The sequence below is a fragment of the Ambystoma mexicanum genome, chromosome 2q (assembly GCF_040938575.1).
Source record: "Ambystoma mexicanum isolate Mex_15411 chromosome 2q, UKY_AmexF1_1, whole genome shotgun sequence".
Classification (NCBI taxonomy): domain Eukaryota; kingdom Metazoa; phylum Chordata; class Amphibia; order Caudata; family Ambystomatidae; genus Ambystoma; species Ambystoma mexicanum.
The window spans coordinates 249,746,181-249,770,563 of record NC_090924.1 but is presented as its reverse complement, the minus strand read 5'-3'; the positions used below and the strand labels follow the sequence as shown (position 1 = coordinate 249,770,563).

At 50.5% G+C, this 24,383-nt stretch overlaps 1 protein-coding gene across 10 annotated transcripts in view; it reads left to right on the top strand.

Moving 5' to 3' along the window:
• SUN1 (Sad1 and UNC84 domain containing 1) overlaps positions 1-24,383 on the top strand; it is a 1,235,850-nt gene that overhangs the window by 708,494 nt on the left and 502,973 nt on the right. For all 10 annotated transcript variants that reach the window (XM_069647232.1, XM_069647226.1, XM_069647231.1 and 7 more), the window contains 2 exons: positions 3,334-3,472; positions 4,425-4,676. In XM_069647232.1, coding sequence (XP_069503333.1) covers positions 3,334-3,472; positions 4,425-4,676 — 391 coding nt within the window. The remainder of the gene's footprint in view (positions 1-3,333; positions 3,473-4,424; positions 4,677-24,383) is intronic.

Genomic DNA, 24,383 nt, shown 5'->3' with positions numbered 1-24,383 from the left:
TTTTCCGACTTGTGCTGAAAGCTCCATATCGGCTTGCCAGATAATGCCTAGATTTTGCCCTAATTCATAGGGAGGCCAAACAGATGGTGAAGTAGCTTCAAATTCCTGATTTTTGTGCATGGGTCCAAACAAAATTGGCTCAGTATTGTTAGGGTTTAGTTGCAGGTTGTTAAACATCCAGCATTCTATTTAATTTATGCAAGTTTTAAAAGACAGTCTTCAGTTCGACCACTCATTTTAAAATATACCTTTTTCATTGGCTTAAGAATGGCGAGACAGTTTAAAATCCAGGAAGAGGGTGAATGCACACATTAAACCACAATGGCGATAGCGAGGAGCATTGGGTACTCTACAATTAATGGGTCTAAAAGATGAAAGGTGCCAAGACTAATTTTGTTCGGTTAGTTAAAAAGGATTGAAACCATTTACTAGCCATCTCCAATATTCCGTGATAATCTAGAAAGTAAAATATCATGATTAACTGTATCATAGGCTGCAGAGAGGTCAAGCATAACCAACAATGTAAAATTATCAGCATAAGCATTTGATAGGATATGGTTCCAGACTGCATGCAACCAACCAAGGCGTTCTCTCTGCCATGTCTTGGACGAAAGCACGATTGGTAGACAGCTAGTAGCCCATTGGTTTCGACAAAGGATTGAAATAGTCTTGTAACTATTTGTTCCAATATTTAACTCCGGTTTTTATCTCTGCTTTTACTGGCACTTGCACAGCATTGCATTTTAGTTCTGATTTTTTGTTTTCTGTTTTATTGGTGAACATGTTCTTTCTGCTACATATTTCTGTAGTGTTGCACACATTTTATCATTAATCGAATTTTCATTTTTAAATTGAGTCACATTTGTTTTCAATTTCTTTACTATTCTTTCACTGATTAGTAATTTACATATAAGTTAGAAGCTTTGGAGCCACTACTTTCTTTGAATCTTATTCTGTTATTTAGAAGTTTTCACTGTATGGTTCTGGCTACATTTACCGGCATTCCTGCAGGCGCTTGCCTCTGTGCGTCACCATAGAGTAATCTTCAAGCATCTTTTTTTTAACCTTTGTAACCCTATTGCTCTTTTTAGAAATATTAACAATAGGAATGTTTCATCTCCTTGGTTTTCTTTCACTTAACTCAAATATTCCTATCGTAAGGCAGGAAAAAGATGGAGAATTACCAAATCTGTTTAATCTGGCCACATCTAAACTATCTAGGCTTATAAGTAGCGATCTTTAATGCAAAAAAATATTTTTCTGTCTCTAAAACCGGAATAAGCCATCAACAAACCACGTGAATTATTTCAAATTGTTAAATCTTTTCATAATCCATCTTGTGGACAATCATTGATACCCCCTTCTCTTGAACATGCTGATACCCTAAATGAATCTTTCTCTCTGAAAATTGCTCTTTTAAAACATGTTTCCAGTCATAAATTGAATCAGGAACGAGAAGTGTCCGACACAGCTACCGTCCTTTCTTCCCTTTGATCCTGTCACTCCATTCACAAGCCTTGGCTGCCAGCCATTTTGCAGAAATATTGGCCATCCCAATGGCAGAGTTCATCAATAAATCCTCAATGTAATGAGTTATTTCCCATACTCTTAGTCTATAGTCACCCCAATGTCAAAAAAGCCCTCACTAGACCGATCTGTCTATATTGCTGGTCTGCTGTGGATCAGTAAACATCCTAGATGTGCTCCTCTCAGCAGCCCAGAATTAAATCAACGTGTGCCTGCATATAGTGTAAAGTCTTGGTTTGGTGGCAGGCAAGGGTTCTGGACCCTTCACCTGTCCTATAGCCTCTCTCCTAGATGTTCTACCGTCTTTGGACGGAGGGGCCTGCAGATTGGCAATGTAAAGGAATACCTGGCAACAATCTGTTTTTAAAAGGACCCCTGAGCAAGGCTCTTTTTTCACAATCCCCACTGTTAAGCAATATTTTCTGGGGATTGAGCAATCGCTTTTCTCCACCCCAGTTTGTTGTTTCAGAGTGGGATTTGAATTTAGTGTTACCATTTCTTATGGGGCTCGGTTTGAGCTCCTGCATTCATGTCCTCTTAGTTTGCTCACCCTTAAGATGATTTTCCTGGTTGTCATCACTTCCGTGGGATGGGCAAGTCGGCTCCAGGCATTCTGTTAGACCTCCCTGTTTGGTTTTCTCCAAAGAGAAGGCGACGTTGAAAGTGAGACCTACCTTCCTACCAACGGTTATCTCAGTTTTCCATCTCTGTAGAAGATCCATCTTCCAGTGTTTTATTTTCTCTGTCTCATCCTTCCATGGCAGAGGAGCGATTGCATCGGCTGGACCCGGTGCTGTCCCTCATCTCTTGTCCAAGACTTGGCTGTCAGTAAAGGTGACCAGCTTTTTGAAGTTATGATGGTTCCTGTGCTGGCAGGGCTGTGACGAAACAGACCCTGTCAAGGTGGCTCATTCTCTGCATCTCCAAATGCTATGGTCTGGTTGGGATGGATGTGCCTCATGCTCATTCTACCAGAGGTTTCGCTGCCACCTCTGCCCTACCGAGGGTTGTCCCTGTCTTAGTCATCTGCCAGGGTGCTACTTTGACTTCTCTTCACAAGGTTGCAAAGCATAACTACTTGTATTCCCTTTCGGGGGCAGGACTGCTGTTTCGACAGGGCAGTCCTCCAGAGGTTTCTGGTGCAGGTGGTGTCCTTTTGCTTTCATCAGTCCCCTGTTGTTCTCCACGTACTTCTATGGGATTCTATAATAGATGAGCAATCTGTAGGAAGAAGGAATAGATTAGAACAAATTACTTAACCTGTCGCTAATGTTCTTTTTGGTGGATGACCCTCCGACAGATTCTTCATCGCCCTCCCATCCTGTCCCATTTTGCAGGATAGTGCACTATTGGTTCTGTGGTCCCTCAGCGGCAGAGTGCTAGTGAAAAATGGTACAACTATTGGAAGCAAGACGACACGAAGCAACAGAGGTTCGATCCCTGGGTCCGCGCTTTGAAACCTCTGGGTATTAAGCGGGTTATAACCTATCATATGAATACTGGCTCAGAGCGCCCCCCCAGTGGCAGAAAGGTTTCAGAAGATCAGATGCGCTGGGATACCAATAGCATAGATGAGGAATCCTTGGGAGGAACATCCATCTGAAAGAACATTACGAGGGGGGCGTAATTTGTTATTCTATGATAATAAATGTATTCTGTTTTAACTGCTTCAAGTATGTTTGTGTTTAATGTATAATGTAAGAGTTAAACTAATGTCAGATTGTGTGTATGAAGTGGAGAAACCATTGTGAATGTATAGTGTTTTTTGGCTTTCTTTTTTAGAATGACTTATCTTTGTTTTAATAGTGCACTTGATGAGGAGAATGAATCCCTGATGAAAAAGGTTCAACATTTAGAACTAGAGTTGGCAGAAATCAAAAGCGAATTGTTGAATTGGCAAGGATTCAAGACCAGCTGCGAAAAAATACATACAATACAGGAACAAGTAAGTCCTGCATTGTGTCGTCTGGCAGTCCATGGTGTTGCACATAAAACTAGAGCAAATTATTGCTACCCTAAATATAGTATTCTCACTATTCCGACTGGCAATGACAACTTTGGTACCATATTGCAGCAAAACATTTGACAAATCTGTTACTGTAAAACCAGGTTTTTGCATATTTTGAGTTAATATTATAGCTTTATAGATCGTTAGAGGGGATATTATTGCAGGATGACGAGCCCCCAAATTCATAAAATGGGGAAGTGTCCCAGATGATTAAGAAACCTTCTGAGGTTTACAAGGCTATTAGCACATTGTGGTAATAGCAATCCATGTTTTGGAGTTATTGTGGTGAAGAAAAAACATGTGTTTAATAGTCTGTACATCAAATGGAGAAACTGAGTTAATAAGGTAAATGTATTTTTATTTTATGGCATTTAAATGTCAAGGTTTTCTTCATGAATTATGCATTTTAATTAAAACCTTACTTGAACTGTACTTGTTTCAACGTACGCATGCAAAAGTAAACATTTCTTGCTGAGAAAGTAAGAACATTTTCCAATGCTTTAGCTTTCTCTTTGGTGTATTACGTTTGATGTGGCAATCAAATACACTTTCTCCCAGAGAGGCAGTGTCTTGTGGAAAGACCTTGTGACTGGAAATTGCATTTTTTTGTCCCAGTTTCCTTTTGAAGTTCGAATGTGGTGAATACCAGTAGTTATGGAATATGCTCTGAACTTGGCTTGGAGGTCTTCAGTATTGATCTCCATGTGCTGTGCAGCAGATCAGTCAATGAGAGCACTGTGGTGGGTGGCAAGGTACTCATCCAGCCCGTGTTTAATATGCACAATGTTTAATGGCCATTCTAAGGGATTTGGTCTACTTGTTAACATTTCAAAACTATGTTTCTTTGATTCTGTGATTATTCAAATCTATTTTTTTCATGGATTTTTAGGTAGACGCTCAAATAAAAGACTCTGTTAAAGTGATGTTTTTTGGTAACCGTGAAGACGAATTGCCTGAATCACTGCTGCAATGGCTGTCATCTAAGTGTGTGAGCAAAAGTGAATTCCAACCGTCACTTCTAGATTTGGAGCTCAGAATTTTCAAGAACATCAGTCATTATGTTGCAGCCACAAACAAAATGCCAGATTTGGACGTGGTTCAGAGTGCTGTAACTGGAGGCATTTCTGGCATTACTGCAGAGGTAGGCATTTTGTGTTCATTTTTTTGCAATAACTTGGGATTAATTGTTCTGAAAAGCCTTTATTTTACAGCAACTGAGCCGTTAAGCATACATATCTGCATCAAACTAAAGGCATTATGTGTATATATTTGAGGCTTGTGGTTCTGCTTAGACCACATGCTGTGCATAGGGCGACATCTAGTGGTAGTCACGGAGTATTACATTTTTTGTTTTTGAAACTCAAAAAGGGACGTCGACTGAGCGTGTCAGTAATACTATCCCTAGTGACGTCCACTGTACCCCTGGTCCTTCATGCGTCAAGTGCCCTCTATTTTTTTCCGCCATCATAGTCGGACGCAAGTTGCAGAGTTCCTCCTTTCTGGCTAACTCCTTTAATTATACAAGTCCAAATTTAGACTTATTTCTCTCCTTTCGACGGCCGTACCACCACAGGATCTTCGCGATAGCTTTCAAGGACTGATTCATTGTCAACTACTCCTACCGTCTCGACGAACTTGGACTGCCACCTACCTAGGCCTAAACACCATTTCAGGGGCCATGCAACTTAAACAACCCTCTACATCAGAGAGCATCTCTACCCCTGCTGCCTCAGGTTTTACAAGCTCCACCCAATGGACCCCTGAAAAATGTGACCAAATAATGCGAAGAGTGCGATGTGTTGTAGATTTATTTGATCGAGACCCTGATCAAATGTCCAACCTTCAAGGGACCTCACAGGGGGAGGCAGCTAAAAAACAACCTGCTGCCAAGAAACCACTATTAGACACCACCCAGCCCAGCACCTTGCATGACACTTATCAGAATCTCTGCTATTACATTGACACTTCAGGCTCTCAAGATCCTGGTTCACTAGGGGACCTATATGATAGACCAGTATTAGGAAAACAACAACGTCTACATCATACAATCTCCTGACCACCATGGCCAACTGTGGCTGACTCCCTTGTGGATAATCGGCTACAGTACAATGAGCTCTTTCTAAAAGCTGTGGAACATTTAAATATTGATATACAAGAGGTACAGGTGGACCAGGACTTTGTAGAAGACATCCTTGGGGATAAAAAGTCTGCGGCACAGTTATACCACTCCTGCAGTTCATTCAGTCTTCTCTGCCCACCCCCAACCTTACGAGGGCAGTCAACCCCCGTATTGAGAAGATGTTCATGACAGCCCCCTTCCTCCCCTTATACATCAGGGGTCAATTAAACCCTGACTTTCTCGTTGTGACCACCACAAGAAAGAGGGCGGGCATGCACTTACCCTCTGCTGAGGCCCCTCCTGATAAGGAGAACAAAATGTTCTCCAGCATGGGGTCTGGCATGGATTCACATGCTCATGAATATTCCCCGTCGTCAGGCTGGGAATCCTCGGTAAAGAAAAAACCAGTATCAGTTTCGTTTCTAATCTGTCTTTCTTAGTAGTAACCAATCACTGGTCTCTGGGTCATACTGCCCCAAGCCAATGACTGCCCTCTCCCTAAGCCCCCCCCCCTGGCAGCCATCCTCAGATTTTTACCACACGGTCAAGTGTTGGGAGTCCTCGTGCTATAGCTCTTGAGCTTTTACTGCGTTTTGCGCTTTTTCAAAGAGATTTCTCATTTTTCGGTTTATTTGAGCCTCAAGCTCCACCGTTTCTACTTCCGATCAATGGGGGCCTGTTTCGGATTTATCTACGCCCCTCAAGGGTGAAGTTTTTGTCGAGTTACGCTTCTTGGAGGATTCCCGAAGTTTCTGAGGCCTACCTCGTGAACGAGAAGAACATGGCCCAGGAGAAGGAAAGCTTGACTCCCGGCAAACTGTTCAGGATCTGCCCTGGATGCAACCTACAAAATGTGTTCAAGGAGGACGAGCATTGGAAATGCCTTTACTGCCTCCACGAGGACAAAACGCACGTGGAGAAGGACTGTGCGTTTTGCATAACCATGTCGGATCGGACTATAAGGGATTGCCGGACCCGTCTCTCGAACTGGCTGGAAGGCAAGAGCCCAGCAGGTGAGAAGTCGTCCGAGCGGCCTTCTAAGTCCTGTGAGGGCGCCCTGGCGACGGGGGCCCAACAGAAGGCAAAGTACCGCGAGTCCACGGGCACCGGGAGCACCGAACGGTCGGGCTCCTCGGCTGCCAGGCAGGGCGCACCTTCACCAACGCCATCAATCGCGAGCCAACGGTCTGGCTCGGGGAAGATAAAATCCGAGAACCCGGCTAAGCTTACGGAGAGGCCCCGGTCGATCCCGAAGGAACCGGCCGAAGGGGAGCGAGGAGGGGCCCCTGTCCCTAAGGTGAAGGCCTCAAGCGCGCCCAAGGTGGTGTAGGACTTGATTCAGCAGGCTAAGGCCTCTATCGAGGGAGTCGCTGCGGCCTTGGCGAAGCCTGTGGAGGCTATCCCAGTGGAGTCGACCTCGGGTCCCAGAGTTTCCCTGCCTCCGCGGAGGGAATCCTCTTATAAGTCCATCGAGAAGACCCCGTAAAGACCCCAGTGGAAAAAGAGGGTGGGGGGGGGGCGGTGGCCGCTGCGGACACAACCTCCGAGGAGGAACTGACCGAGGATTTGGAAGAGGCCCAGCCCCACGGGAGGAATCCCGAGGAGGGGGACGACGAGAGAGAGGGTGGCAACAACGACAAGGTTCCTGTGGAGGAACAACCGTCGCTCCCGGCACGCCCATTGCAACCCGAGCCTCAGGACAACTCGGTGGCCATTTTGACGGCAATCCAAGCCTTATGCACGGAGATAAGGACGAGACTGCCCCTACCCCCGACGGACGACCCAGCTGTTCCCGGGTCTGTCGGGAAGCCCTCCGAACAACAGGAGGAGAATTCATCCAGTGCCCCTTCAGCCCTCAAGGCCTTCTCAGCCTTTGTCGCCTTCCCCGATCCTGAGGGATGACACAGGAACGGCCACGACGGCGACGGATGACGACGGCGGTGACGACGGGACTGGCCTCCCGTCTCCAGTTCCTCCGGCGTCCCCGCCCAACGAGATTGGCTCCTTTCACGCCATGATTGCCAGGGCATCTGAGCTTTTTCAGCTCTGCCCTGAGGAGAAGGAAGGCTTCCTCTACCAACAGCGCAAGCCAAAAGGAAGACTGTCCTCACAGTGCCATTGCTGGATGACATCTGGGACGAGGGACTTGCCCTCCTCAAGAACCCGTCCACGACACCTGCCAAGAGGGACAGGTACAAGAAAAAGTACTGGGTCCCCGACGCCGCCCCGTCGTGCCTTAGGGCGCAGCCGACCCCGGATTCAGTCATCTCACCAAGAAGAAAGCGGGGGGACATCGGCTTCATCCTCAACTTCCCCACCGGACGGCGAGGGGAAGAAGCTGGACGCCGTGGGACGACAAGTCATCTCGTCGGTGACAACGATTGAGGCGGCCAACGCCCTAGCGATTGTGGCCCGCTATGACAGGGAATTGTGGTACAAGATCGCCCCCCCTGTTGGACTTCCTCCCGGACGACAAGAGGGCAGAGGCCCTGGCGATCCTACAGGTGGCTCAAGGCGACGGATTTCCGCCAGGACGTGCAAGCCAAGGTTTTGGACATGCCCTTCGACGGGAACAATCTGTTTGGAAAGACTGTGGATGAGTCACTGCAGGCCATCAAGACCGACACAGAGATGGCTCGGGCCTTGGGAGTTCTGCAGCAACGGCGGCCGCCCTTTTGGAACTCCGGAGGCAAGCAAGGTGCCTCCAAAGGATTCGGCGGCGGTTCCTCGACCTACCGTCAGGCGGCCCGCTCCTCATTGCAAGAAGCCTACAGGGGACGAGGCAAGTCATGTGGATCTCGCCGTCGTTGCCAGGGAGGCCAAGGTGGCAAGGCTGCTTCCAAGCAAGACTGAACCGGCCGTCACGTCGGGCCCCCACCGAAGCACCCCGGTGGGAGGCCGGCTGACAAAGTTAGTCAGCGTGTGGGATTCCATCTCCACCGACCGTTGGGTGCTGGATGCCCTGGCCCATGGTCACACTCTGGAATTTCTAAAGAAGTGCCCCCGAATTCCGCCCGTGGCCAGGAAGGAAAACCACGTCCCTTAACTGCTGTTAGAGGTAAGGGCGATGCTCAAGAAAGGATCCATCAAGCTCGTCCCAAAGAAGCTCTGGGGCTCCGGAGTATACTCAAGATACTTCCTCGTCAGAAAGGACAGGAGGTTGGCGTCCCATCCTGGACTTGCGTCGGCTAAACAAATGCATCAAGGCACAGAAGTTCCAGATGGTCAACCTCCAGCACGTGCTGGGCCAGCTGGAGGAAGGCGACTTCCTATCGTCGTCGGATATGGAGGATGAGTACTTTCACATCCCCATCCTACAAGGACACCGAAGGTTTCTCAGGTTCGTAGTCCAAGGGCGGCACTACCAGTTCAAGGCCCTCCCATTCGGATTGAAGTCGGCGCCCAGGGTGTTCAAGTGCCTAGCACCAGTGGCGGCGCGGCTGCGCCTGCAGGGGATCCACGTCTACCTCTACCTGGACGACTGGCTCATCCGAGCAGGGACAAGGGAACTCGCCGTCGGTCGAACACGCAGCAAAGACCGTCCGGCTGCTCACGGACCTGGGATTCTCCATCAACTTCCCCAAATCCCACCTGGTTCCATCGCAGGTCACGCTGTTTCTGGGAGCCAAGCTCGATACAATAGCGCAGTCGGCCTCGCCGTCAGAGGAAAGCACGCAGGCCATCCTGGGCAAGGTACAGCGTCGGGGGTGGGGAGCGCACACCGGAGATCTTCACGCGAGAGGCCTGTGGCTCCCGGAGGAGAGGCCGCTCCACATCAACATACTGGAGCTCCGAGCAGTGTTCTGGGCCCTCAAGTCATTCCTCCCGTCCCTCAAGGGCAATGTGGTGAGGATCTTTACCGACAACACCACCACGATGTTCTACATCCAGAAGCAGGGAGGAACCAGATCCCCAGCCCTGTCCAAGGAAGCCCAGGATCTGTGGCACTGGCCTTTGCCCAGGGGATGTTTCTGGTGCCTTCATCTAGCAGGGATAAAAAACACCATCGCCGACTCACTCAGCAGGGAGCTGCGCTCGTGCCACGAGTGGGACCTACGCCAGGATCAAGTGCCAGAGGTTCGCCAGCAGGTTTCCCCAGCCGAAGAGCATGGGCGATGCTTTCTCGTTCCCCTGGGACGGCCTGTTCCTTTATGCGTTCCCGCCGTTGCCGTTGCTGCTCAGGCTCATCATCCAACTCAAGAGGTCCTGGTGCAGGATGATCCTTGTCGCACCGAGGTGGCCGAGACAGATATGGTTCCCGGACCTTCTGGACTTGTCAGCGTTCCCACCAGTCAAACTGTCGACGGACGCAGATCTTCTCTCCAGAGATGGAGGCGCCATTCTTGATCACGACCCGGAGTCGCTGAACTTGCAGGCCTGGCTCCTGCAGCACTAGAGTTTGGAGGGTACGATATCCCGGCTGACTGCAGAGAGGTTCTTGCAAAGGCCAGGGTGTTCTCAACTGCTACGGACACAAGTGGAAGAGGTTCTCTGTCTGGTGCCGTGCACAGAAGATTATCCCTCTACGGATTACAGCCCCTCAAGTGCTACTGTACTAATTGTCGCTGGCCAAAGCTGGACTAGCTCACGCTTCCATCAAGATACATCTGGCAGCGATTTCCCGATACACCAGAACTGCAGGACGGTCGTCACTGTGGTCTCATCGCCTGGTGAAGGAGTTTATGAAAGGACTGTTCCGATCGTTCCCGCCGGTGAAGGCTCCAGCTCAACGTGGGAGTGGGAGCTCAACGTGGTGCTGACCAGGCTCATGGGTTCCTTGTGGCCATCACCTCTGCATGACACATGGGAGAGATTCAGGCCCTTTCCTGCAAGCCTCCATACTTGACGTTCCACGAGACGAGGGTGGTGCTGAGGACGCATGCCCAAGGTGCCGTCGGACTTCCATCTCAACGAGCCCTTGGTGTTACCAGTCTTTTTCCTGTCGCCGGCCGAGAGGACTCTGCACTCGCTGGATGTAGCTAGAGCGCTGACGTTCTACGTACACCGAACGAAGAGTTTTCGGAAGACATCACAGCTGTTTGTCAACTTTGGACCTGTGAATCAAGGGAAGGCTCTCTGGAAGGCTTCCATTTCCAGATGGCTCTCTGGCTGCATCATGCACTGTCATCGGTTGGCAAACCTACCGTTGCCCGGCCGTCCGAGAGCCCATTCGACCAGAATGATCACTGCTACCACAGCGTTCTTGTCTGGTGTGCCCCTGCTGGACATCTGCAGGGCTGCTATGTGGAGGTTGACGCACACCTTCGCGAGATTCTACTGCGTCGACCGGGATTCCAGGGAGGAGTCCAGAATCGCCCAGGCAGTGCTGCGCAACCTGTTCGCTTAAGGTGAGCCTGGTGAGGAGGTAAGAGATGCGTAATGTTGAGTTTTATGTAATGCTTAATGTTGAGCCTTGCCACCTCCCGTGGTTGTGCATGTGTGTACTGCTATGTATTCTTACATTCATGAGCATGTGAATCCATGCCAGACCCCATGCTGGAGAAGGAACAAGTTACTTACCTGTAACTGTTGTTCTCCAGCATCGGTCTGGCATGGATTCACATGCGAACCCTCCCTCCAACCCCTCTGCGGCTCTTCTCTTGGCCATACTGCCACTTTACGTGCTACCAAATCTGAGGATGGCTGCCAGGGGCGGGGCTTAGGGAGATGGCAGTCATTGGCTGGGGGCAGTATGACCCAGAGACCAGTGATTGGTTACTACTAAGAAAGACAGATCAGAAACAAAACTGATACTGATTTTTTTTCTTTACCGAGGAGTCCCAGCCTGACGACAGGGAATATTCATGAGCATGTGAATCCATGCCAGACCCATGCTGGAGAACAACAGTTACAGGTAAGTAACTTGTTCAATATATATGGGCAAGTAAGTAGCTTCCTCGACTGCATACCAAGTAAAACTCGCTAATAACACCACTCTGTCGTGACCCTTGCCCCTGGCCCTCACTGGCAAGTCAGCCTTCCAGTTGGGACCAGGTCAAAGGCCTTAAAACCTCATCCAAGACTCTCTTGGAGTCAGTCCTGGCGCCTTTGGCACCAGGCACATAACCATCATGAAGACCAACATTAGAATGGGACTATTTACTTTGGGGGGGGGGGTTCTGCCAACATGGAGGCACACACATAGCTCAGTTACAAGGTCTAGTCTTTTGGGTGTGGCAGGCCTGAGACTACTTTACCTGGATTACTTTGGGTGTGGCAGGCCTGGGACTATTTTACCTGAACTACTTTACCTGAGACTATTTAAACCGCACCCAAACAGCAGAACATGCTTTGCGTTATTCTGCTGAGGGCAGCGTAACACTCACCGTGTCCAGTTCTTTGATGCCAGTTTACCTGAAACCAAGGACCTGCAGAGAGAGAAAGAACACTACGAAACTTAACTGGAACAGTATCCTGTCTTCAATCCATCGCCGACTCTGTTCCACTCACCTGAAGGTACTGGAAAGAGGAGAAAGAAAGACGGCATTAGTAAGCGTTTACTCACGTTTCCTCCCGAAGGAAGAAAGCCACACAATTCTTACCTGGGTAGTCATCTCCTGGTCAGTATCATTGCTGGAACATTACGGCGCTTGGCGAGGAACATCGCAACCTGCAAGGAGAGAAAAGACACAGGTTAGCAATATAAAAGGCGAAACAATGCCCCGCATCGCGCATTACTCACTGGACAGCATTGCGCTCACCGCGCTTTTGCCTACCGGCCCATGCTCATCTTCAAACTGCATGACCACACCAAAACACCTTTCCATACCTAAAAGGAAAGAAGCAAGACATTATTATTCGAACTAAGAGGAACATAAGAACTGCATATAAAGACTGTTAAGCAGCAAACCTACGGAGTCGCCGCAGGCCTAGATTCCCACAGGGGGGCTTGCACCAGTGAAGTAACTTTGTCGCTGCTCGCCCCCCACATCTACGCGCCCCTGCCACGAGGAGCAGGACAGAGAATCCACCTTTTACAATATTAAGGTGAGGAGAAGGCCCAAGGGGGAGGAAGGAGTTGAGGCCAAGAGAGGTGGGAAAACATAAAGACAATCTGGTATTGAATCCAGCTCTCGTATATTGCAGACCCATCTTTAACCAGAGGCCTTACCAAGGGACCGGGAAAGGGTTCGAGAGTGCAAATCATCCAACCAGGGCTGGGTGGCGTCCCTGTGGATACCAGGTGACCGAAACACACTCTTAGCGATTTACAGCTGCCATAAATGGGACGAAATGCACAAATCGACTCCATCCCAGAGCCTTTTAAATCACGGCTCCCGAGCACAGTGGCTGAGGGTAAACGGGTGGCTAACTGCATCCTGAAAAATAATCTGGACGCAGCAGATCATGCAGTCTGTATAGTAGCAGAGGGCACTCTTATTAAGCTCCATGCATGGTTAAGACAATTCGGCTTTAAGCTGGAGACTCGAGCCATCCTACTTAATATGCCAATTCAACCAAATGCCTTATTTCTGAAAACCGTCAAGGATGCACTGAAAAGTGCTAAAGTAGAGTACGACAGCCTTAAATACCTGGGACAGCTAACTAACAAACCCTTTGTTTAAAGAGGCAATTTCGAGGACAAAATTCTCAATGTTCCTGCAACTATATATATATGGAAAAGGGACCGTGAGCGTTGCATAACCCTGTTCTGGACGCAGACACAGTGACAATCACACACCCCACCGAATTAGAAATGGGGAAATGTAGCGCCTCACTTCTAGACAGCAATGCCAATTAACCAACCCACTAACAACTTCACCCTCTGCATACACCTCAAACTCTAACCAAACACAACCACAAACCTACAACACAACAATCTGCACAAACGTCACTACACTGCAACAACAAAACAAAGCACACATGAACCACCACAACAGAACACGGCTTCTCCCAACAGTATAACACCCCAAGCCCAGCAAACGGAATTCCGGTCTGAGGCCACCAACAGCACATCGCTGCTCTCTTGCACTTCTCCAGCCCATCCCACTAACTCCCTGTGATGCTGGAAATGCATCAGAGGGACAGGGCCTCCGTATCCTTGTCCTTTACTGCTTTTTATCGTGTGTTCCGTCGTGTTTTCTGGGCAGGAGTTCATGTGGGACTCCTGGCAGTGCTGCTCTTTTGGTTTTGGTGAACGGACCCATGGGGGTACCCTTATGGTATGCATGGGTGGGGGTACAACCCTGTTCCCCTAATGTATGTTTTTGGGCACCTGTGTGTGGCCCACAGAGCAGGGTACGGGCTGGTGGCAGCTCTGTGCTGAATTGACTGGTGCCCTGAGCATCCTCCATTTTTGGGATGCCCAAGCCCTGTCATTGGAATCGGTAGATTCCTGATGGAGACAAGATGGCACCTGTGGCCTCTTGCCTTCCATCGCCTGTTACCTTGATATTGCCGAAGTCCCAGGAAGCCCTGACTGTCCCTTCCCCCGACTGGCTGTTGGGTGGAAGTTTCATATATGGTAGTGTGGGGAAGTTCCGACCAGACTGGCTGGAGCCTTCCCAACGACGGTATGTTATGGGTACACCTGTTGGTGGGACCTGGGTGAATGGAGTGTGTGACGCATATGCACTTCTTGTGGTGGATGTGTGGTTTCTCGTGTTTGACACAATGACTGAGACAGCCCTTCCCGAAACTGGTATGAATGCAGTGTGTAGTGTTGAATGGCGTGGTACTTGTCCAAATCAACATTCTGTATTGCGAGTGTCTGGATGGAGAAGAATGGCCTGAATGCACCATGCGCCTGATTGGCTGACAGACTGCTGAATGCCCTTCGTAGTGATTGGATGCTCGAGTGTGACCCAGCGGAATGAATGGGAGATCAACAGTATATCTGGGGACCTCTCACTGCTAGGAATCATGTTCAGAAGTGTTCAGAGCTGAAGTCCAAACTTCGAAGAGTAACTGGAGTGAAACTGATGCTTGACCTTGAAGTCCTGCTGGAAGAGAATTGCTGTTGCTCTCCTTCTGAAAGCTGCTGTGTCTCCAAGGACTGACCCAGAGAGGACCTAGTAAGGCGCCCTCTTCCCGAGCTACGAAGGACCATCGTGCACCAGCTGATCTTTGCCAAAGCTCCCTGGTAGACAGACCTACGACAGGCTGCCGACCGGAGATGGGGACTGCCGCCCAGAGATGGGGACTGCCGCGGAATCCCAAAGAGAAGTGCCCGGACTGTTGTCCGCCATTGTCGCCGACCGGAGCCGCCATGCTCCCGTTGCCTAAGAACTTTTGATCCAAGGATGCTCTCGTCTGCATCATTGCCTGTCTGATCCCGCTGGAGAAGGCCAGGCCGTCGACGCGCCGAGGATCATCCGCCGGTGGGTTTTCCACCACCCAAAGACCAGACACGCCGACGACTTGACGCCCTTGCTGGGCCACAGTTCTTCAAACTCTTTGCAGTCCAGAACTATCGACCTCGAGGTGCCCCGCACGCTTCTTCCTTGCAGGACGTTTACGCTTCCACGTCGACGAGCACCGCAGGGAAAGAAGCTGCCACTTCACTGCCGTATTTCACCCTGTTCTCCATCGGACGTTCGACCCGTGACTCCTACCTTAAAGGGAGGGCACTCGAGAAGGGCCGTTGATTTCCCGATGAGGAACGTTACAACGCCAGGTACTTTGGGGTTGCTGAACTATTGGAAAGACTCTTGTGAACAATATATGGACTGGGCTTGTGAGATATCTTTATTCTACCGGTTGCCCAGGTGTGGGGAGATCTCCACACAGAACTGTAACGGTAGGGGCCAGTATTCTGCCAATTGTTCTAACCAACTGCTTTCCTCTTATCTGTTGTTGGTTTCCCTTACAAACTGATTTGTGTGCCATTTAACAGTACAGTTGATGCACTTTAAAGAGATCTAATAGTACTTGTGGTACAACGTAGAACTGTATATTTGCCATTATAGATAACTGAGTACAAAGTGAGTTATCGTGATATTGTACATAACCTTGAATATTAATTAAATAAAGCCTTTGTTTTAACCAATAGTGTACGGACATTCCTTTGTGGGTGCTTGGGGACTACAGTGTACTTAAGAACCAGCCCGCATCACCTCCTGAGAAGCTAGGCCTTGATTGCTTGTCCATTCCTACCTTATAGAGAATCTTGGCTGGTGTCCTCTGTGCCTCTCCTCTACCATATACAGAGCAGAAGTACAGACCCCCCCCCTCCAATCCCCCCTGGTCCTTCACACTCCCACCCCTCCCCTTTTCTTTCAGAGCCATGAGAGTGCCAGGGGACCACTCCGGTGGTGATGGTGCGCGGTACAAATATCCTTTAACATAAGATATAGTCCCCCCCCCCCTCCCCCCAAAAGCAATGACAACCCGCTCCAGGTCCCTCCCATGCCACTCTAGTAGGAGGTCGCATTTCTCAATTTCTCCAGCATGGGGTCTGGCATAGATTCATGAATATTCCCCATCAGGCTGGGAATCCTCGATTAAGAAAAAAGCAGTTTCAGTTTCTATTCTTAAGTCTTTCTCCTAACAACTAATCACTGGTCTCTGAGTCATATACTGCCCCCAGCCAATGACTGCCCTCTACCCAAGCCCCTCCTCTGGCAGCCATCTTCAGATTTTTACCGCATGTTTGAGTGGTGGAGACCTTGTGAATAGCTCTCAGGCTTTTTACTGCGCCTTTTTCCCAGAGTTTTACTCTATCGAGCCCCAAGCTCCATCGACCCATCATCCGATAAACAGGGACCCATTTTCGGATTTTCCAGTGCCCTAAGGGCTGAATTTCATCGAGTTAAGATTCCAGAAGATTCTTCAAGGTCTACTCCGCGTGGACATTGCAGAGGAGAAGGAAGACTCAAAGCCTCTGTTCAGGGTTTGGCCAGGATGTGGCCTACTTGGACGATGGGCATTCCTTGTGCCTCTATTGCCTAGATTCGGACCAAATGCACGTGGAGGAAGACCATGCGTTTTTTGCAAGGAGATGGTCCCCCGCACTGTGAAGGATCGGCGCAGGTGCCTCAATGAGTGGCTCCAAGCCAAGGCCCCTGCTACGGCTGTCCCAGCAGCATGCCTCCCCCAGCCACAAGAAGGAAACTGAGCGGTCTACTAAGACCTTTGAGGGTGCTGCGGTGTCAAGGGCCCAACGTAAGGGTAAGCACCACGTTTCGAGGGGCTCTTCGGCAGCCAGGGCGAGCTCAGTGTCCCCAGCACCTTCAACCACATGCCAACACTCTGGTTTGGCGAAGAAGAGGAAGTCTGCCACCTGGGTAAGCTTCTGGAGAAGTCCTGGACGGGCCAGTTGGAGAAGACCAAGGGGGAGCGGGTCACTGACACTCCCCTCAAGGTGAAGCCCTCTAGCTCGACCAAGGTCGTGCAGGCCCAGATTCACCCGGCTAAGCTTTCCATTGAAGGCGTGGTGGCGTCCCTAGCGAAGGCCGCGGGCATCATCTCCTCAAAACAGTCTCCCCTGGTCGCAGAGAAGGGGTGGGGCGGGTGGCGTTAGTCCTGCAGGGCACAGATGTCTCCTCGGAGGAGCTTTCTACTCTCCAGACCATTTTGGACAAGAAGTTCGTCGAGGCCAAGTCCTACGGGAAGGATCCCGACGAAGGTGACTTCGAGAGTGGCGACGAGACAGATTAGGAGTAGGCCGTGAAGGATTTGGAGATCCCTACACCGCTGCCTGTTGCTCCCACTCCCGCCATCTCAGCAACCACCTCAACCCCCAGCGGACATTTCGGTTGACGTTCTCCAGGCACTCCACACCATGTGTTCGGAGATTTGCACGAGTATGCCCCTTTCGCTGACGGAAGATCCTGTGGCACCGGGGCCATCAGACGCACCCCCTACCAGGAAGAGGAGAGTTCACCCTCCACCGCCTTGTCATCCGTGGCCCCGCCCCCCCACCCTCCACCGCAGGAGGATACGGATCCGGACACAGCGACGACTGTCACAGACAATGACGGCGGGTTAGGAGACCTCCCGTCTCCGCCGCCCAGAGCCTCACTGCCTGACCAGATAGGCTTGTTCCATGTCATGATCTCTAGGGCCTCTGACCTGTTTCAACTGCCCCACCGAGAAATAGAAGAAAGTGAGTTTCCTGTACCAACGCCGCGAGGCAAAGAGGAAGACCGGGATGTCGATTCCTCTGTTGGACAACATGTGGGACGAGGGGCTGTCCCTTTTGAAGAAACCGTCCTCGGCAATGGCGAAGAGGGACCGGTACGAAAAGAAGTACAGGGTGCCGGACTCTGCATCCAAGTGTTTGAGGTCCCAGCCTACCCCGGATTCTGTGGTCTCGGCGGCGACGAGGAAGAAATCTTCTGACTCTTCCGCGTCAAAGACCTCCCCCCGCCCCCTGGACAGCGAGAGGAAGAAGTTAGACGCCATGAGACGACGAGTTATCACATCGGCGACAACCATCAAGGCGTCCAACGCCCTCGCGGCACACTACGACAGGGAGCTCTGGTTTAAAAACGCTCCCCTTCTGGCCTTCCTTCCCGATGACAAGGGAGCGGAAGCGTTGGAGATCCTGCAGGAGGGCGAGGTGGCATCGGACCATGCCATCACAGTGGCCACGGACATGGCCGACACGGGGTTCCGCCAAATGGGCAAGAGTGTTTGCCTTTGTCGGTGAGGTAAGGTTAAGGGCTGCTAACTTTCACCAGGATGTGCAGTTGAGGGTATTGGACATGCCCTTTGACAGGGACAATTTCTTTGGCAAAACCATGGACGAGTCTCTTCAGGCCATCAAGGCGGACACCGAGACAGCTCGTGCCTTGGGCACGCTTCAGCAGCGACAGCCGTCCTTTGGGAGTTGCGGGGGTAAACCCCAAGGTTCCTCCAAAGGCTTCGGTGGAAGTTCTTCACCCTACCGTCAACCGTCACACTCTTCGACCCAGGCGCCTCCATGGCAAAGCAAGACTGAACCGGCCGTAACGTCTGGCCCCCACCTGCGTACCCCGTGGGAGGCCGGCTGGCGAACTTTGTCAGCGTGTGGAAGTCCATCTCCCCCCTGACCGGTGGGTGCTGGACAATCTGGCCCACGGACACACATTGGAATTCCAATGAAAATGTCCTCGCATACCACCAGTGCCCAGGCAGGAAAACCACGTCCCTCAGCTTTTGCTGATGGTGCGTGCCATGCTGAAGAAGGGCGCGATAGAGCTCATTCCAGAGAGGCTCCGGGGCTCTGGAGTGTACTCTCGGTACTTTCTTGTCAAGAAGAAGACCGGCAGTTGGAGGCCCATCCTAGACCGCCACCATCTGAACAAGTACATCAGATCCCAGAAGTTTTGGATGGTCACCCCTTGGCACGTGCCAGGACAGCTGGAAGAAGGGGGATTTCCTATTGTCACTGGACTTGGAGGATGCCTACTTTCACATCCCCATTCACAAGGGACACCGCAAGTTTCTGCGCTTTGTGGTTCAAGGGCAACATTACCAGTTCAAGGCCCTTCCCCTCGAATTGAAGTTGGCGCCAAGGGTTTTCACCAAGTGCCTGGCGCCAGTGGCGGTGCTGCTGCATCACTAGGAATCCACGTTTACCCCTAACTGGACTGGCTCATCTGAGCGAAATCGAAGGCTATCGCCGTCGCGCACACACGGCGAAAACCTTCCAGATGCTGACAGAGCAGGGGTTCTCAGTGAACTATGCGAAATCTTGCTTGGTGCCATCGCAAGACTCACTGTTTCTGGGGTCTCGGCTCAACACCGTGATGCGCCTCGCGTCTGTCGGAGGAGAGGATAGCGGCCATCCTGGGCAAGGTACAACGGCTGTTGACATTGAAGACCGCCAGGGTGAGGTCCATCAAGTCCCTTCTCGGCATGATGTCATGCATATGCCTAATTCGGTTGTGCAGGCTGCGGATGCGGCCACTGTAACAGTTCCTCGACACCTGTTGGATTCAGGTATCTGGAAGCTTCGAGGACAAGATCTCTCTTGACGAGAGTTTCCGTCGAGCGATATGGTGGTGGGGAGTCCACCCGCATTTGTAAGTGGGCGCAGCCATCCAGACACCGCCTCATCAGGAGACGGTCACGACGGACGCCTCCCTGGAAGGTTGGGGCGTGCACAACGGAAGTCTTCATGCGAGAGGCCTGTAGCTGTCGGAGGAGAAGTCGTTGCATATCAATGTACTGGAGCTGCGGGCAGTGTTTTGGGCCCTAAAGTCTTTCCTTCCATCCCTCAAGGGCAAGGTAATACAGGTCTTCACGAACAACACCACCACAATGTTCTAGATCTGGAAGCAGGTGGGTACCAGATACCCAGCGCTCTTCAGAGAGGCGCACTACCTATGGCACTGCGTCATTGCCCAGGGGATGTTCCTCATTCCATTTCATCTGGCAGGAGTGAAGAACACCATTGCCGACTCCTTCAGCAGGGAGCTGCGCTCTTGCCACGAGTGGGAGCTTCGGCAGGACCAAGTGGATCTTCTGTTCCGTCGATGGGGCAATCCCCAGATCGATCCATTTGCGACGGCGACGAACACCAAGTGCTGGAGGTTAGCCAGTAGGTTTCCCCAGCCGGGGAGCATGGGGGACGCATTCTCATTCTCCTGGGACAGCCTGTTTCTGTATGCATTCTCTCCGTTGCTGTTGCTTCTGCGACTAGTTAATCAACTTAAATAGTCCCGGTGCAGGATGATCCTCATCACACCGGCGTGACCGAGGCAGATATGATACCCGGAACTTCTGGACTTGTCAGCGTCTCCTCAGGTCAAGCTTCCGGCGGCCGCAGATCATCTCGCCATAGGAGACGCGATACTGCACCACGACCCAGGATTGCTGAACTTGCAGGCCTGGCTCCTGCAGCGCTAGAGTTTGGAGGATACAATATCCTGGCGGACTGCAAGGAGGTGCTTGCTAAGGCCACGGATTCATCTACACTGAAATGTTGCGGGCCTAAGTGAAGAGGTTTGCCCTCTGATGCCGTGCACAGAAGACCGACCCTCAACGGATTACGGCTCCGCAGGTGCTGCCGTATTTGCTGTCGCTGGCCAAAGCAGGGCTGGCTCATGCCTCCATCAAGGTTAATCTGGCGGCTATCTGCCGCTACACCAGGACTCGGGGGCGGTAGTCGTTATGGTCACACCGCCTGGTCAAAGAGTTCATCAAAGGAATTCTCCATTCGTTCCCGCCGGTGAAGGCTCCAGCCCCGGCCTGGGAGCTCAATGTGGTGCTGACTAGGCTCATGGGTCCGCTGTTCGAGCCTATGCATTCTGCGCCACTGAAATTGTTGTGGAAAACAGCGTTCCTTGTGGCCATCACCTCCACAAAATGAGTGGGAGAGATCCAGGCCCTCTCTTGTAAACCACTTTACTTCTCATTCCACGAGATGAGGGTGGTGCTACGGACGCACCCCTCCTTCATGCCCAAGGTGCTGTCGGACTTCAATCTAAACGAGCCCTTGGTGTTACCTGTATTCTTCCCAATGTCACTGGCTGAGAGGACTTTGCACTCACTGGTTGTGGCTAGAGCGCTGAAGTTCTACGTGGACCGCACAAAGAGTTTTCAGAAGACGTTGCATTTTTTGTGAACTTTTTTCCCTGTGAACCATGGAAAGGCCCTCTCCAAGACTTCCATTTCCAGGTGGCTCTCCGGCTGCATCACCCATTGTCACTGGTTGGCGAACTGACCGCTGCCTGGCTGTCCGAGAGCCCATTCGACCAGAGCGATTGCTGCAACTACAGCGTTCTTGTCTGGTTTGCCCCTGCTGGACATCTGCAGGGCTGCTACGTGGAGGTCGACACACACCTTCAGGAAGTTCTACTGCATCACCAGGGATTCCAGGGAGGAGTCCAAAGTTGGCCAAGCAGTGCTGCACAACCTGTTACCTTGAAGGTGAGCCTGGTGAGGAGGAAAGATGCTTAATGTTGAGCCTTGCCACCTCATGTGGTTGTGCATGTGTGTACTGCTATGTATTCTTTATTCATGAGCATGTGAATCCATTCCAGTCCCCATGCTGGAGAAGGAACAAGTTACCTCTAACAGTTGTTCTCCAGCATGGGTCTGGCATGGATTCACATGCAAACCCTCCCGCCTACCCCTCTGCGGCTCTTCTCTTGGTCCTACTGCCACTTTACGTGCTACCAAATCTGAAGATGGCCAGAGGAGGGGCTTAGGTAGAGGGCAGTCATTGGCTGGGGGCAGTATGACCAAGAGACCAGTGATTGGTTGTTAGGAGAAAGACAGCTCAGAAGTGAAACTGATTTTTTATTTACCGAGGATTCCCGGCCTGACGACGGGGAATATGCATGAGCATGTGAATCCATGCCAGACCCATGCTGGACAACAAGTAACTTGTTCCTTACCCACGCATGGGAGGGGATCACCTCAGACAAGTGGGTACTATCCACTGTGGCGGGAGCTATTGTCAAGAGCTCATACAGAGACCATACAACCACTCGCCAAGACAGAGGCCACAAATGCAGGAGGAACCACGCAGTCTACTAGAAGTCGTCAAAACACTGCTGGAAAAGGACGCCATAGAAATCGTCCCAGTAAACCAGGTGAACAGGGTATCTATACAACATACATACTTGTACCAAAGAAAGACCTTACAATGTGCCCTGTCCTAGACCTGCGTCCTGCAAACACATAGGTCAAGCCACAGAAGTACTGCTAAAGCAGGGGACTACATAGCCACATTGGATATGAAAGATGCATACTTTCATATTTCAATGTTCCCAGCACACAGAAAATTTCTGCACTTCAAAATAGCAAATCAACATTACCAGTTCAAGGTGCTCCCCTTCGGCATAGCCTCCGCTCCAAGCCTTAGTGGCAGCACACGTACGACTGGTTGATAACAGGGAAAATCACCTCAAATTTGCAAGCAAAATACCCAAAGAACAATCAACCTTGTTTTCCAATTGGGGTTTTCAATCAACGAGAAGAAATCAAGCCTTGTTCCAAGCCAAACCAAGCAGTTCCTAGGAGCTATCGTAGGGCTAGTCTTCTCCTCAAACGAAATAGTTCAGAACATTCTGCTGCAAATACCTCATGATCTCGCTGGTCGCCAAATAACCGTACGCAAGGCAATGCGCCGGCTAGGGATGATAGCTTCATATATTTATCTAGTTGCACATGCGCCCAATGCAGGAGTGGTTCGCAAAACAATGGTCTCGGGCAAGAGGTCAGTGGAACGATCTAGTGGTTATTTTGCTAACCCTAATACAAGGGCTACGCTGGTGGTCCAAGGAAAATTCTGTTAAAAGGGAAAACCCTTTCGCAATCCACCAATCCAAGCAATGCTCACAACAGATCCCTCACTTTCCAGATGGGAAGCCCATTACCTTCACCACACAGCGTTTGACCTGTGTACACAGATCACAGCCCAAAATAACATCAACTTTTTCAGCTGCAGCCAGCAGGTCCGACAGTGCAAATTCTCACCGACTGCATTACTGCCTTGTTTTACTTAAACGAGCAGGGAGGCACACTGTCCAAGTCTGTCCAGGTTATTCCAAAAAATGTGGAAGTTCACACTCAAGTGGAACTTGTTTCTAGTCTCTCAACACGTTCCAGGAGAACGCATTGCTTTAGCAGAAACTATAAGCAGAAATCCTCTACCCGAGGAGCACGAGTGGCAACTCAACAGAGACATTCTAGTCAGTCTTCTCACTGTGGGGTTATCCTCCTAAACACACAATGCCCAGACTTTGCATCCAGATTTTGCCAACCACAGTCTAAGTGGAACGCCCTGTTCATGAGCTGGTCAGGGAAATTTGCTTAGGCTTTTCCCCCAACACTATTCCTCAGTAGGATGGTGAACAAGATGCACCGGGAACAAGCCAAACTAATCCTGATTGCCCCTATGTGGGCAATACAACCATGGTTTCCACATCTGCTGAAACTGGCTATGTACAACCCGATCAAACTCCTGTGCCCCTACAACATGATGTCCCAACATGGGGGGACTACACTCCATCCACATCCTTGGTCTGTGAACTTGGAAGCCTGGCTCCTGAAGTCAGAGTTTGCACCCCTAAAACTACCTCAAAGATTTATGAAAATCCTCAATGGGGTGCGCAAACCCAACACCAGGGACTGCTATTTCAACAAATAGAAAAGATTTGTGATATGGTCCCGATCAAAGGATCTACAGCCAATTGAATGTACCCCATCAAACATTCTTCACTACATGCTCTACTTACCAGAATGTGGCCTAGTATTTAACTCCAAGGTTCACCTTGCAGCTCTGTCCGCGTACACCACTTCACAAAACAAGGTGTTCTGGTGGAAGGTCCTGTTTTATTAATGCTTTCATGGAGGAAGTAAAGCAACTTTACCTTCCAATTTCCAAACCGCCTCCAGGTTGGGATCTTAATGTTGTACTCTTGAAGCTCATGGGGCCACCCTTTGAGCCTATGCAGAAATCTAGCCTCAAACACCTTACTTAAAAGACTGCTTTCTTAGTTGCCATCACCTCAATAAGACAGCACTGTCGGTGCAAGACCCTTTTAAAGTGGTATTTAGAATACACCCTAGGTGCTTCTACGTCCCGTTCCCTCCATACTGTGTGGATGTCCCTCGCTAGGGACGAGAGACAGAACATTTTTCACCAGAAAAAAACAACTTCCCCTTTAAATTTGGATGCACGCGGGGCATGGCCCTGGGAGCATGTGCTCCCAAGACTCCGCCCACTGGCGCCACTCCTCAGTCCTCTTTTCCACGTCGACAGGAACCGACCGCTTTCACCAGCGCTCCTGGGTTAGGCCTCCGGCCTAGTAATTCCACACGCTCTTCCTCGGAGAAGTATTTCGGTCTTCT